Consider the following 15,139-nt stretch of genomic DNA (forward strand, 5'->3'; position numbering starts at 1 on the left):
GCACAGTCTACTACATCTGAGTGTCCCCCAGCAGTAGGCGTACACGCTCAACAATGATGCACAACAGAGCCCACATTCACTCTACCGGCACCATTATAGTATATGGCTTAGTCGGTGAATACGTCCAAATTTTGTTTGGCGGGAGGTTTGGACATAAGCCCTGACGGGGCCAATGAACGGGTGCCTGAACGCAATGTGAAAACACCCTGAGGGGGCCCCAGGCCTTGCTGACAGCCAAAGACTCAACTTTCTCCTGCTAGATTGCAAGAGTAGGAATGTTAATGGGAATCGGTCACCCTATTTTTCGCCTATCAGCTGCAGGCACCGACATCAGGGGCTTATCTACTGTACAGCATTCCGATGTAACCTGAAAGATAAGAAAAAGGAGTTAGATTATACTCACCAGGGAACGGTCTGGTCTTGGTCCGATGGGTGTTGCCGTCCGGCGCCTCCCTTCTTCTAACGGTGGCGTCTTCTTCTTTGCTGCCTGTCGTGGCTCCTGCGCAGGCGCCTGCTCTGCCCTGTTGAGGGCAGAGCAGAATACTGCAGTGCGCAGGCGCTGGACCTCTCCCGGTGCCTGCGCACTGCAGGACTCAACAGGGCAGAGCAATGCGCCTGCGCAGGAGCCACGACAGGCAGCAAAGATGACGTCACCGTTAGAAGACAGGAGACGCCAGACAGGACGGCGACACCCATCAGACCGCACCGAACGCCGGGGTGAGTGTAATCTAATCATACAAGAAACAGGTACCATCAGCCAGCCCAGAGGGTGAACCCAGTCAGCCAGCCCAGAGGGTGAACCCAGTCAGCCAGCCCTCAGGGGGAACCCAGTCAGCCAGCCCTCAGGGGGAACCCAGTCAGCCAGCCCTCAGGGGGAACCCAGTCAGTCAGCCCTCAGGGGGAACCCAGTCAGTCAGCCCTCAGGGGGAACCCAGTCAGTCAGCCCTCAGGGGGAACCCAGTCAGTCAGCCCTCAGGGGGAACCCAGTCAGTCAGCCCTCAGGGGGAACCCAGTCAGCCAGCCCTCAGGGGGAACCCAGTCAGCCAGCCCTCAGGGGGAACCCAGTCAGCCAGCCCTCAGGGGGAACCCAGTCAGCCAGCCCTCAGGGGGAACCCAGTCAGCCAGCCCTCAGGGGGAACCCAGTCAGCCAGCCCTCAGGGGGAACCCAGTCAGCCAGCCAAGAGGGTGAACGCAGTCAACCAGCACAGAGGGTGAACGCAGTAATAGCAGTCAGCCAGCCCAGAGGGTGAACCCAGTAATAGCAGTCAGCCAGCCCAGAGGGTGAACCCAGTCAGCCAGCCCAGAGGGTGAACTGTTGTTAACTCATTTTCTGGTCTACCTCTGGTTTCTGGTGAGGGAACTGTTTGTGCTGACAGAGGAGTTGTGAGTTCTTTCTGGGCTCCCTCTGGTGGTGGCAGGAGGTAATGAAGCTGATCTAATTAACAGAGACCTGCCACTTGATAATGAGGATTGGACATCTGGAGTCTCAGACTGGATTAAAGACAGCCAACTCACTATTCCCATGCTGGTGATTTTTTCCTGCCTCCTGATGTCTTAGTTTCCAGCTCAGTTCCTGCCTTCTCAAGCTAAGTTGTTTCTGCTAATGTTCTCATTTGATTTGGCTTTGTCTATTCACTCTTATGTTACTGTATGTGCCAGTTTGCTTTTTGTCCCTTATTAGATTGGCCTCTATTTGCTCTGTTCTCAGAATATGCCAGAATGCTGATATAGTGGGTGAAGTCTAGTGACTTCAGGGTTTTTTTGCTATCAGAAGTGTTGGACATTTTTGCAGGGTTTTTTGGCGTGATTGCAGACAGTATCTTTCCTTTCTAGTTAGTGTGGGCCCCATCGTTTGCTCAGCCTATTTTCCTACCTGTGTTTGTGCTTTCATCTTGTTTCACCGTCAATACATGTGTGTGGGCTGTCTATTCTTTTGGGGTCTGCTCTGGGGCAGTTTAGATTTCCCCTTTTCTTGCTTTAGGCTTATTTAGTCCACCGGCTGTGACGAAGCGTCTAGAATCATCGTAGGTACGCTCCACAGCTGCTGTTAGTTGTGTGGTTAGGATCAGCGGTCTGCAATCCGCGTAGTTACCAACCTCTCTGTTTTCTGTGACTTAGCTTGGCTTTCTTTTCCTCCTCGGTGACCCAATCATAACAGTGAACCCAGTCAGCCAGCCCAGAGGTGAACGCGGTCAGCCAGCCCAGAGGGCGAACGCGGTCAGCCAGCCCAGAGGGCGAACGTGGTCAGCCAGCCCAGAGGGCGAACACGGCCAACCAGCCCAGAGGGTGAACGCGGCCAGCCAGCCCAGAGGGTGAACACGGCCAGCCAGCCCAGAGGGTGAACGCGGCCAGCCAGCCCAGAGGGTGAACACGGCCAGCCCAGAAGGTGAACGCGGCCAGCCAGCCCAGAGGGTGACTAGAGTCAATGCAGTCGGCCCACAAGTTATTGTGGTTCCATCTTTGAATCCTAGCAGATGCAGCCAGTACTTGGCATAGGCAGCAGTCCAACGTGGATTCTGAGGTCTGGCACAGTTCTCTTAGCCCTACTACCCAGGAACAGCTCTCTTAGCCCCACTGTCCAGGGACAGTGTTCTTCGACCTTCTAGCCAGTTACAGCTCTCTTACAGCCCATGGCCGTCCATGCACTGAACTCCATGTTCATACTGCATTGCATTGACATCTGCATGAGACCTCACAATTTCAATTGGCCCTTTGAGGGTTAACCACAACGCTGATATGGCCTTCGATGAAATGGAGTTTGATACGCCTGATCTAGAGGAAGGCAAAAACCCCATGGGGCAAACATTATTAGCTCCATATTAGGGTGAAAATTCCATCCCAACTCCGTACGGCAATCAGACTAGTTTCCTGGAACACAGAATCTAATGCCCATAACATGTAATATTATATATATCAAGAAAGGCCTTCCGACAGTTTTTGAATTTTAGTAGTGAATCAACCATTACAACATTATTTTGCAGAGCGCTCCATAGTCTCACTGTTCTTACAGTAAAAAATCTGCATATGTGATGTCCTTTTTGACACATTTACAATCATGTTAGGAGGAGTCTTAGGAGTATAAAGTCCAAGGCACTGACTGAAGCAGACAACAAAGGATAGGTGATAAATGCTTTAGGCTGGCATACCTGTGAAGAATAATGGGGGCTATAATTTCTTGCCAATAAACTATCATGTCCGTTTCAAGATTATAGTCTTTTTACAAAGTGTGAAGTTGAGAAAGGAAACCATTCTCAGTAGGTGGCCGAGCTAAATTCATGACTCCATCAGATATATGTGACCAAGCTATTTCTGGCAGGATTGGTCCCTACTGAGAGTGTAAAGCTTATTAACTCATGAAAATTTCTCCATCTGTACAGGAACTGTAATTTTATAAAGAGTTTTAATGTACGTCCTGAGATCTTGAGAATGGGCCGAAAGCCTGCCGGGGTACCAACCCATTCTACCACCCAGGGGTAGGTATAGTTGTAGAACAGGTTGTAGAAGCCAGGTAGCGAAGACGTGTATGGTCTCCAAATGTAACGGGGCCTGGCCAGATCTGATGGCACCAAAACCGCCGCCCTATGACCTTTCATAGAGAAGTTATGATCCATGATAGGTTTTGGAATTTCAGCTGCCAGAGCAAGTAGGAACGAAACTAGGACCATCCTAGGGGGGCGGGGAAGGGAGTGCCTGACCAAGGGGTTAAGTGCACATTAGACTGTGGGCCTTCGTTCTCTGCCAAGGGAGATCACGCCGTGCAGCGTGTTTGAACAAACCGTAAGAAGCTGGCCCCCACACCTCCCATATGGTTGCCTTACTCCAACAGGCCGAACATCAAGCCAATAACTGACTTTTGTATCATCTGCTTATACTTTTGTACTACCACCTGTGTTTGTATATCTGACCATTGTGTATGTGTGGGGAGGAGGACCCCCATATAGTGCCTGGGCCGGAACCAGGTAGACCGCCATCAGGGTTATTGAAGGAACCACACCAGGGTGATTACAAAGGGAGACATGCGACTGAAGTTGTCAGGGCAACAGGGGGCGGGGCTAGGAGGCAACGGAGCAGGGGGCGCGCTTAGGTGGCAGTTGGGAGAGAGCCAGAGAGAAGGCAGGAAGCAGGGTGACTTGCAGGGGCACCGACAGGAGCCTGTGAGTAGGAAACTGCGCATTTACCGACAAGAGAGACGGGAGAGACTTACCAGAGACTGCTCCCCGCCCCCGTTCTCAGAGAATCATCCCCGCTGCCCCCCACCTTTGTGGGAGAGAATCTTTACCTCAGGTTGTGGCCGTGAGTACACATAACCAGGCCGCGGAGGCTTGGACACTTCCCCCCAGCCTTCCCCCACCACGGCGACCCTGCCGTCACCGGCCTGAAGATACGCCACCTCGTCATAGGCGAGATTAAAGGCCCGCTACCCCGGCTTTGGGAGAGACTCCTTGAAAAAGACGGCTTCAGATCATCTGTGGTACTGCATCATCACCGCGCGCCACCAGCATCGCTTTCTTCAGGGCCTGTTGCGCCCCACCGGCATCGTTTTCTTCAGGGCCTGTTGCGCCCCACCGACATCGCTTTCTTCAGAGCCTGTTGCGCCCCACCGGCATCGTTTTCATCAGGGCCTGTTGCGCCCCACCGGCATCGCTTTCTTCAGGGCGTGTTGCGCCCCATCGGCATCGCTTTCTTCAGGGCCTGTTGCGCCCCACCAACATCGCTTTCTTCAGGGCCTGTTGAGCCCCATTCCTTCCTGGAGTAGCGAGGCGTCAGGACAGCCGCCTCAGCGACCTCTACGCGGCCACGCTCTCGAAACCGGCAACCCCCTGGAAGGCTAAGCGCAATATAGTTTTGTTAATATTGTTGAGTCCCTGCGTGGACTGTTAGTTTTTTTTCTTTCATATATGTTGGTTCAGCCAAGCCTAGCGGCTACAGTTTTATAAAAGTTATTTCACAAACCACCATCCGTCTAGTGTCTCGTCACTGCATCCTGCGAACCTGCTCAACCCTACATATGTATAATCATTGTGTATATAGTGTATTGTCTAGTGTGCCTTTAAGGCGACTAAAAATATAATTTAACCTTGGGCTGCTCTTTTATCTTGATCCACACATCCGTGTTCTCAGTTTTAACTTTCCAATGTGTCGGGGCTGGTTTCTGGCCCGATATAATCCTGTTAAAGGACCGGGCTTATATCGAACAAGGAACTGGTGGCAGTCCTACCATTTTGGTTAAGAAAAACGCTACTAAATTATGGCTTTAGCTAACTTGAAATTGACAATTAAATTTTTATTGTCCATTGTTTTAGGGCACAATTAGTATTTCATTGCTTTATACCAGAGCTCGAGCAAGAGACAACCGAGCAACAAGTAAACAAATTATAACATCTATCAAGACAACACAACCCTAACAAAAGAAAAATCTTGTAAACTAAACCGGTTCAGTAAACACGCTAATTTGTAAGATAAGTGTGTCGCACCTTAATGACGCTTGCCAGAGATCCAACGATATTTATAACTTTTAATCCAGTCTGAAGCTAAGCAACCAATTATCCTTAAATCTTCTGCTACCTAAACTTGTCCAGACGTCTGAGACCAGTAACAGTAATGGAATGTGGATGCGGAGGGAATATTAATGAGTGCTGCAGCGTTCATCAAGTAGCTCTCGGCTGCTGGGGATGGATCAATCAACTTCGATTATACACAAGCACATGACTTTATAAAGACTTCACTCGGTAAATACCGTATGGAAGTCAAGTTCAGACAAGGTTCACCATACATATAGTATGCCGGAAGTCCTTTCTTACATGTAAAAATTGCTGCAGAGCTGGTATTAAAGAAAAAAATATCTATGTATGCATCCATCTACAGATGCTGCAAATTAGGCATTAAAGGGAATCGTTTTTGCTACCTCATCAGAAAGCAGCATGATGTAGGAAAGGAGACACTGAATCCAGTGATGTATCACTCAGATTACTGGGGTGCAGCACTTGCCACAGAATCAAAGGTTCTGTATGTACATTGTCTATTGGCAGTGAGCTGCTTATCACAGGAGGGGACGGAGTTGGAATACTTGATAAAGTGCTTTAACCCTCAAGTACATGTGGGGTTTCCATGTGTGAATAGGGCTCAGGATCTAAGCTCATGCTGCTGCTGTTAACCATTTATATGCGGTTGTCAGGAGGTGTTTTAAATGGAATATGCACAAAAACAAAATGGCAGGACTCAGCATTTGTGTCACCTCACCTCCCTAAAAAAAATGTAATAAAAATAGATCAAAACTTATACAGTCCAAATTGGTATTAATAAAACAAGCCGCTCACCATTCAAAAAACAAGCTTTCACACAGATCATTCAGGGGAAAAACAAACATTTGACGGGTCTCGGAATGAATGCCATCAAAAAAGGATGGGAGGAATCTAAATTGTTTTTCACACAATTTCACTTGGAATTTTTCATCTTCCAGTAAATTGAATGTTAAAATGAGTGGTGTCATTCAAGTCTTCAATTAGCCCCCCAAAAAATAAATAAATAAACCTGAATATTGCTATGTTGATGGAAAAATTTAAAAAAATAAATCAATTTTACGAAACTTAGAAGACGGGGAGTAATAAATAAATGCGCAAAAAAAAAACAAAAAAACTGATCTTTAAGGGGCTCAAGTCTTTTTTTTTTTTTTGTTCTGTTTCAGACTACAAGTGATATTTATATCTACATAAAAAAAAAAATAAAACTCGGAGCTTTTCCTTTCGCGTCATGCCGCCATTAAAAGTAGACTTCAGTGATAAACTCCAATGAAAATGTATTGGCGGCACGTACTACAAGCACATGGTCATTGATAGCAGGTCATGGGAGATGGACGCATGGGGCGTTCTCCTACTGTATGTGACTACCTAGCAAATGGAGAATTCGCAACTCCTCTGTATTATTAGGTGACAAGAAAGTATTGCCAAGAGAGCAAAATGAGAGAAAAAGATAACCCAGAAGACTAATGCCTGATTGTACACCAAGGATGTTGTAGAGAGAAGAATAAGAGAGATTTAAGTCCGGTTTACATTTGGACCAAAAAGAACAAGGGGCAGATTTTAAGTCGGTCCCTGCTAGACCCTTATTACCGGTGGCTCAGTGACTTCTCTATCACAAGAACAAAAGGAAAGGTTTACATTTGTTACCGAATCTTCATTATACTCATAGAAGAAAACAGTGACTATCATCACACAAGGCACAGTTCTTCTGGTTGTCCTGAAGCTATAAACCAGAATGTGTGAAGAAAAGATTTCCATCAGGAAACTCAGAATTAATAACACTTTAGACTTGGTAACGTGTGATTCTTGAGTAATTTTCACTAATTAAAGGAAATATTTGGTTGCCAGGATCAATCTGTATTAATGATCATGCATTACGTTATGATGGTAATTTACGACTTAGAAATGTGCATTGTACGACTGTAGAACCATTTGCTCAGAGGACATACTGCCTTATCTTAATCATACCCTTCATTAGTGGCTATTTTCCTGCTGTTAAAAAATGCCTAATGGTGGTAATTCACCTTGGCTGCCCCAGGCGGGCCCATTGACCCTAAAGGAGACTGTGGCACACTCAGACTCCTCAGGCAGCAGCAGCTTATTTCCCTTGGGAACCAAGGACGTTGTAATCAAACATGCTCAATCTTAGTTTCCCCCGAAATCTGCCCTCTACACACAACACTGATCAACGATTGCCGGACCTGGGACTACCGCTGAATTAATAAAAGCCTGAATGCAATTCCTGAGAATATCGTAGTTTTCTTATGAACTGTTTGTGGCATAGAGCTGCATTTATGAAAATGGACAAGATAAAAGGTTTCTGACTAATAAGAATCTAGGTACTTGAAAACAGCACGTTACTGAAACATAAAAGTACATTTTAATGAATAGATATTGGAATAATAATAATAATAATAATAAATTTCACAATTGGAGGTGTTAAAAAAATGTTCCCGTGTGGAGATAATCTTATAGATGTGCCTGTCCGACTCATCAAAAGTGCTGGTGCCTTGTATCCCAGAAATGCTACTCCAGTCACTGACTGGAGTAACATTTCTGGCATGGCGTGCGGAGGTGCAAACCACTCTGAAGTCGCGCCAAATTCATTAAGTGGTGTGTGCCTCTTAGTGAATATGGCGCCTTGAACCCCAGCGCAAGTATGTTCTAGGCAAGTCTTGATAATTCGGCCCCAGGGTATCAAAAGAGTTAAAACTGCAGGGACAACAGTGAGAACTACATACCTTAAATCTTGCACACTTTCTCCCAGTTTGTCCAAGAGGAATTTGATATCTTCAACTATATCTTCATCATCATATTTCTGCTGCTCCAGGTTTTCCAGTTGCTTCAGAACTTTACACTGGATCATTGCTAGGGCATACTCCTGACGGGTTTCTCGTTCAGTGGATTTTTCTAGCAGATTCTACAACCAAAATAAATACTTAAAGTGAACCTGTCAGCAGGATTGTGCACAGTAACCTACAGTGTCAGGTCGGTGTCATTATACTGAGTACAATGATACCAGGGTTGATGAAATCTGTCTTGTGGTTGTTGTGTTATCCTTATTTGCAGTTTTCAATTAATAAGATTCCCGTGCTCCGGGGCGGCCTGTGGGGGGCTTTATGTAGTGCTCTGCATACATTTTCATCTGTATGGTTTATGACAGGTCACTGATCCCTCACTGACCTGCACCCTATTTTACATACTGAATATTATATGTATTGGGGGAAAAAATAAAAAAAATCACACTCAGCAGGCAGACGCCGGCGACTGCACTTGAGCTGCAGCATGAGCTCATCTATAATATGCATTAAATGGTTTTGTTTAGTCATATGCATTTATTCTGAAAAAAAAACAAAAAATCTTTCTCTAAATGTTGCCAGCTGCACCGGCACAGTAGCCTCTCTCTCGGCGATCGGATAGACGCTATTGTGCAGACACCACTGGCGCCATTTTGCCAGAGGAAAGAAAAAAAATTGTCTCCACCAAGGTGGTGCTGGCAGTGCTTGTGCAGTAGCATCTAGTGGATCGCTTATACATGCTACTGCGCAGGCGATGCCATTTTGAGAGATTTTTTTTTTCAGAATGCATACAACTTCATAAAACAATTTAATGCATATTATAGATGCGATCATGCCAGCAGAATGTGATTTTTTTTTTTCAATACATATAATATTCAGTATGTAAATTAGGGGGCAGGTCAGTGAGAGAGAGTGACCTGTCATAAGCCATACAGATTAATATGTAAGCAGAGCACCACATGAAGACCACCGCCCCCCCCACAGGCCGCCCCGAAGCGGTTTTGTCCTCAGGAAGAGATCCTGCATGACCTCGAAACACGTTGACTATTAACCTGTTTGAAATAAAGCTTTGATGAATATCGTCCGCCATTCATCTTTATCAGCAGCGCAGATTTGAACACATACACCCGGTTTCACCATTATCCGCGGTCTCTGGACCCGTGTCCTGCAGCGGCTGATCCGTGCTTTTTACATGTTGCTTGGTTGCAACAAAACAAGGTGAGCTTACTTCTTCCCGATGCACCCCATGTTTTAACCAGTTAAGACCATATTTGCTCTCCAGATTTTCCACTTCTATAAAGTGAAACATGTCAGATTTCAAAAAAATTAACTAAGGAGTTAAACTTACACACACACACACACACACACTGAGAGGACATCTCTCGCATTCAGAAAGCAGCCTTGATTTGCTAGTACAGGCTGTGCTGGTCTCTAATGCCTGTGTGCACAGTAGAGAGATGATAAATGTAATATCTGCCATTAGGCCTTAAATCTTGACTCTTTACCATTTTAAATGATTTTTTTTCTGAATAAAGTGCTATTGCCATAGTGACGAAAATCCTTTGAAGCATCCTGCATCAGAAGCATTGACCGCGGTATGAAAGCAGCATTTGGCGGGACTACCATGAATTTCAACACTAGAGTTTTACATTACAGGTGAAAGCATATCTGCTTCAGCATTAAAAAAGGTTTTATTCCAAGAATACACATATGTATAGCACAATATCAGAAGTGCAAATATGTAAATCATTCATTGGGATCAAGGCCAATGCACAATAAAGTTTATCGCCACATTCTGCATTTGAAAAACCTGGTATTCTCTCCCTGTTTGACATACTGAATAATCACAGATAACATGCCCCTCATCTCATTATTAGCTCCATCTTTCCCTGAGTCTCATCTTTTCCTTTCTGGAGGGATTGTGTTTTACATGCTGGGCAGCAAGCTTTCTCCATATCAAAGGGGGGGGGTGTCCCAATACACTCAGGAACTAGCAGTAGTGACTGGACAATGTCAATCCGTCAGTGTGTCCAGTACGTGTGGTGCGTACTGGAGACACTTACAAAAGTACACCCCATTCAAGTGAATGGGTCTGTGCACATCAGTGTGTTTCTACGGGCCGTGAGTCTGCGGGCAAGATACACTAAGTCCGTTTTTTAGCAGCAGCACGGGCCATAAAACATCCCGCACATGTGTAAACTGATGACATAGGTGTGTCATTAGTACCACACATACAGGCACCAGGGAAGCAGCGGTACAGTTATAGCTGTTCCCCGGCGCCGGGTGCTGAAGATCGCTCTCATTGTTCTGCCCTGCTCTGCCGGCGATCAACGCGACCAGAGAACATTGAGTGTTGTATTCAACCGATAATCACGAGAGCAGGCGGCGGCTGATGACACTATTATTCCCATCAGCCTACACCTGCTGCTGCTAAATACAGTGAGAGCAGGCGGTGGCTGATGGGAGTATTCATCAGCTGCCTCCTAAGCTATAATTTTTTATTCTAAAAATCAGCGTGGGTTCCCCTGTATTTTTGGTAACCAGCAAGGCAAAACTGACAGCTGCAGACTGCATCCCTCAGCGGTCAGAGTTAGCAAGGCTGGTTATCAAAAATAGGGGGGTCCCAACTCCGTTTTTTTAAATTATTTAAATAATTTTTTTTAAAAATGGCGTGCGGTCACCTCCCCTATTGTAGACAACCAATCTGGCTAAAGAAGACAGCAGAGGGCTGTTATTCTTAGGCTGGTAAGGAGCCATGGACATTGCAGGCACCCAGAAAAGGCACATCTATTAGATGCGCAAAAGTTTGGTGCTTTGCCCGGCTCTTCCCACTTGCCCTGTAGCGGTGGTGAGGGATATTGTTGACATTTGTTTTTTCCACTAGAAAAAGATGCTGGTATGGCGTTGAAACGCGTCGTGAATAAAGAACCTTTTTCCTCATCATCTTTTCTGAAGAACTTATTCAATTGAGCACCTCAGCCCACCTACATGTTTATCCAACTGGATCCAATATCTCCTGGAGGATTTATCCACCCGGCACAGGGCTATATTTCTTCATACCTACGTATGAGTTGTGCCTGTCACATATATTGTACAGCAGGTGAGCGTAACCAGCACTCTCCTCCATAGAGACATAGAGGTTTCCCACTCCTGGATTTACCCAAGTATTACACACACGGACATCTCCTATACTTATTTTTCTGGTACCGGAAATACCAGGATGTGTGAAACCAGCCTCAAAGAGAGTAGGGACACATCCCCAAAAGGTAAAACACAGCTGTTCATTCATTCATACATTTATAGAAAAAATAATTGTGGAAAAATACAACACAGAATTCTAGGACAAAATTATCCGGAATTGTTGTATTATAGAGGATACAAGTATGTACTGAAATGGCGTTGTCTGGAGCAGTGTCAGGCCCTCAGAGGTGTACTCCTAAAGGTACTGTCACACTTAGCGATGTACCAGCGATCCCGACCAGCGATATGACGTGGTCAGGATCGCTGGTGCATCGCTAGGTGGTCGCTAGTGAGCTGCCACACAGGCAGATCTCACCAGCGACATCGCTGGGGACGGGGGTCGCTACTTACCTGTCACACTAGGCGATCCTGACATCCTCCCGCCCGCGTCTCTCCACAGGAAGCGCCTCAGGAAGCTGACGACGAGAAGCGGTCCTGAACGTTCTCACGCGATCAGCGATAACCAGCAGGGGAGCCGGTCGGAGGTAAGTATCAGACACAGCAATATCGCTATAACGTCACTAGTTATAGCGATATTGCTAGCGATATCTCTTAGTGTGACATGCCCTTTAGACTGAGTGACTTACCTTGAAAGCTGCAAGGATGATCCTTGTCACTTTCTCTTTGACCGACTCTTGGAGGATATCAGATAATACTGGCACAATGTTATACCTTCGAAGATATTCACACATTTGTGGACTGAAGGCAAGTAGCCAGATTGAGAAGATCATTTGATACTGAAGCTGGAATCCGCATTTGTTGCTCAGGACCGACATTATGCTGAAAGATAAAAAGTAAGATACATTCATATGACTGTAAGTAAAGACCCAAATAATTACGGACTTTAGTAGAGATGGGAGAATCGATTCACAGGTCTCTAATCAATTGGTCAGGTCAGCAATTTGAGATTGCTCCTCTTATCTTCCGGCATTCCAGGCTCTTCTTTTGATTAGCTTGGCTGCCGAAATGTGATGCTGCACCATAAACGAAAGAAGAGTCAGGAATGCCATGAGGTAAGAGGAGATCCGCAGGCAGTCACAGACCTGGCCAACGGACCTGCAAATCCATTCTCCCACCTCTAGTCTATCAAACTGTTGTGTCCCGTAACAAAAAAAACAAGACTATGCCAGAAAAAATGGTGATATTTTATCCCTTGAACTCCTCTTGCCTCTTTAAAATGAATGGAAAGGTCAAGGATCATATGTGAATACAGTTTTTGGGTATAAGGAAGTAACCCCGTGACAGAATGCATAAAAGGAGTGCGTTTTCTCAGAGTGAAGTAAGTCTTAGAAGACTGAAAGGACCTGCTGCTAACATCTTGGTGCCAGATACTAGAAGACTCTACTAGAGGTAACGCCTCAAGGTGGCAAGGACCAACACAAAATTAGGCAGGTGGTTTTAGTGTTAGGACCGATCAGTGTATACATACACAGGCAGAGGCACACTAAAAGGATGATCCTGTAATGTGTTCAGGTTAAAGTGCTTGTGCCAAGTATAGAAGTTATCCCCTATTCATAAGGGATGGGATAGGGGATAACTTTCTATTTGCTGAGCTCAGTCTCAACCCCAGCTCCATTCAGACAGAGCTCTGAAAAGCCCCACTATCAGGATGGGTGGTGGTCCCAGTGGTCTCACCTCTAGGAAGTTATCCCCCATTCATAAGGGATGGGATAGAGGATAACTTTCTATTTACCGAGCTCATGCTCAACTCCAGCTCCATTCAGAGCTCTGCAGAGCCCCACTCTCAGGATGGGTGGTGGTCCCAGTGGTCGGACCCTTAGGAAGATATCCCCTATACTATTGATAGGAGAACTTCTATACTTTGTACAAACCTTATTGCATTGTATTATACACGTACATTGTTGATTCCTGGCTATCTGTCCACGTAAACATCTCATTTCCAGTGACGTGCACCTAACTAGTCTCCTTCCCACACTTCAGAAGATTCTCTCTGTCTACACCACCCATGCATCCTGTTCTTTCTGAGCTTCATATTTTTCAATAATGATATTACTCGTTTCACAAGCTGCAGTCAAATCCATGGCGACAGCAATTGTCTCTTCAAAGCTTCTCAGCATTTATCATTATGGCTTGTAAGGAGCCTTACCAGGTGACACCATCTGCTTCTACCCACGCGAAACGATACTCATTAACCCTCAGCATCAGCTGAAGGCATCCAGCAACACACTGCACGTACTGGGAGCTCTAGAGGAGGGGGAACGGGAGACATTAGCATCACAGGCAAAGAAAACAAAAACACAAGACGAAATTATTTTGACTACAGTACAGGCAAAAAAAAATAACACAATTACTGTAAATTTTTAGCCATTTACTGGCTGAAAAGCAAAAAAAAAAAGTTGGAGGTTGCCATTGCAATAGGGCAAGAGTTTGTCAGCCCTGGAAATAGAGAGTGCTTTACCGTTATTCCTATTACAAAGATCTTCATGGCTAAGCACAGAAAACATTGACCGCTAATAGCTTAACATTGTAGTCTAGTAGTCCTTAGTAAGAGTAACAATGGCGACCTCCATTAGAAGGAGCAGATTGTTGCATATTGCCACTCGCCGAAGTGCAGCATTTCCCATCCGCACGCTACTACATTGCCTAAACCAGTCCGTTCTTGTTTGCTAGTCTGGACAGGTCTCAGCAGCACAGTGTGGCTTTTTCCGCTGCATAAGATATAACACATTATTGGCTTTGTGGCAGTACGATGCTGTGATGGTGAACGTGCCCCATTGCGAGAGTGATAGATAAGGGCTCATTTATGCAACCGCGGAGTTTACGCTTTGTAACCTCAATTACTGGGATTTATTGGCTCGTCCGCGCGCTGTGTACAGTTTAGGAAATGGATTGTATAGCCGCTCCTTGGAGTGAATCACCAACATGGCCAAGGAATATGTCACACTTTAGGGAAGTCAACCTATCATTTAGTAATAGTTCTAGAATGACCATTAACATGAAGAATCTCTAACCTTTAAATAACTGTGTGGCAAAACTGCAAACTAAAAGGGATGCTCCCATCTCGTACACATATGGCATCTATCTCGAGAGCAGGGCCTTTGTCACGCTGCCCGCTGCCGTCAGAGCAGAAGTGGTCGAGATTCCAACCACCTCTCCACCAGCAATTCACCTTTGGACACCATTTGTGAGATGGAAACAGGATCCATGAGTGGGGTCCGTACCTATCACACATTTATGTAATGATAATAAACTTTATGGCATTCAGACACCGGGTAACTCTCCCATACACTGTCCCATACCCCATACACTGGGGTTAGTGTGGTGGAGCCAACATGTAATTTGTATGGGTAGTGCGATCCGGTCTAAACAGGCTACTAAACGACAGCAAATCAGCAAACGTTTAGCCAACTGATGGCCGTTTAATGCCAGAAGCCGGCAAGTATAAATGAACTCTTAGTCTGCTCCTTTCTCCTCCTTTACAGGCTTCTACATACACCAACTGAATTCGGATCCTTCAGTGTGCTGATTATATCTCCTCAATTAGGATATATTTGGCCAATTTTGGCCCGAAGAACCTTTTAAAAATTGAACCTAAATTTAAGTACTGCGCGGTCTGTTGTG

At 45.7% G+C, this 15,139-nt stretch overlaps 1 protein-coding gene across 4 annotated transcripts in view; it reads right to left on the reverse strand.

The window, feature by feature from the left end:
• Positions 1 to 15,139, reverse strand: part of ATP6V1H (ATPase H+ transporting V1 subunit H) — a 215,105-nt gene that overhangs the window by 114,476 nt on the left and 85,490 nt on the right. For all 4 annotated transcript variants that reach the window (XR_012233809.1, XM_073583811.1, XM_073583809.1 and 1 more), the window contains 3 exons: positions 13,665 to 13,762; positions 12,145 to 12,337; positions 8,261 to 8,439 (listed from right to left, as the gene is read on the reverse strand). Coding sequence is in view for 3 of the 4 variants with exons in the window: in XM_073583811.1 (XP_073439912.1) it covers positions 8,261 to 8,439; positions 12,145 to 12,337; positions 13,665 to 13,762 (470 nt within the window). In the remaining variant the exon portion in view is untranslated. The remainder of the gene's footprint in view (positions 1 to 8,260; positions 8,440 to 12,144; positions 12,338 to 13,664; positions 13,763 to 15,139) is intronic.

The sequence above is a fragment of the Dendrobates tinctorius genome, unplaced genomic scaffold (assembly GCF_039654945.1).
Source record: "Dendrobates tinctorius isolate UK_male_01 unplaced genomic scaffold, ASM3965494v1 ptg000081l, whole genome shotgun sequence".
NCBI lineage: Eukaryota > Metazoa > Chordata > Amphibia > Anura > Dendrobatidae > Dendrobates > Dendrobates tinctorius.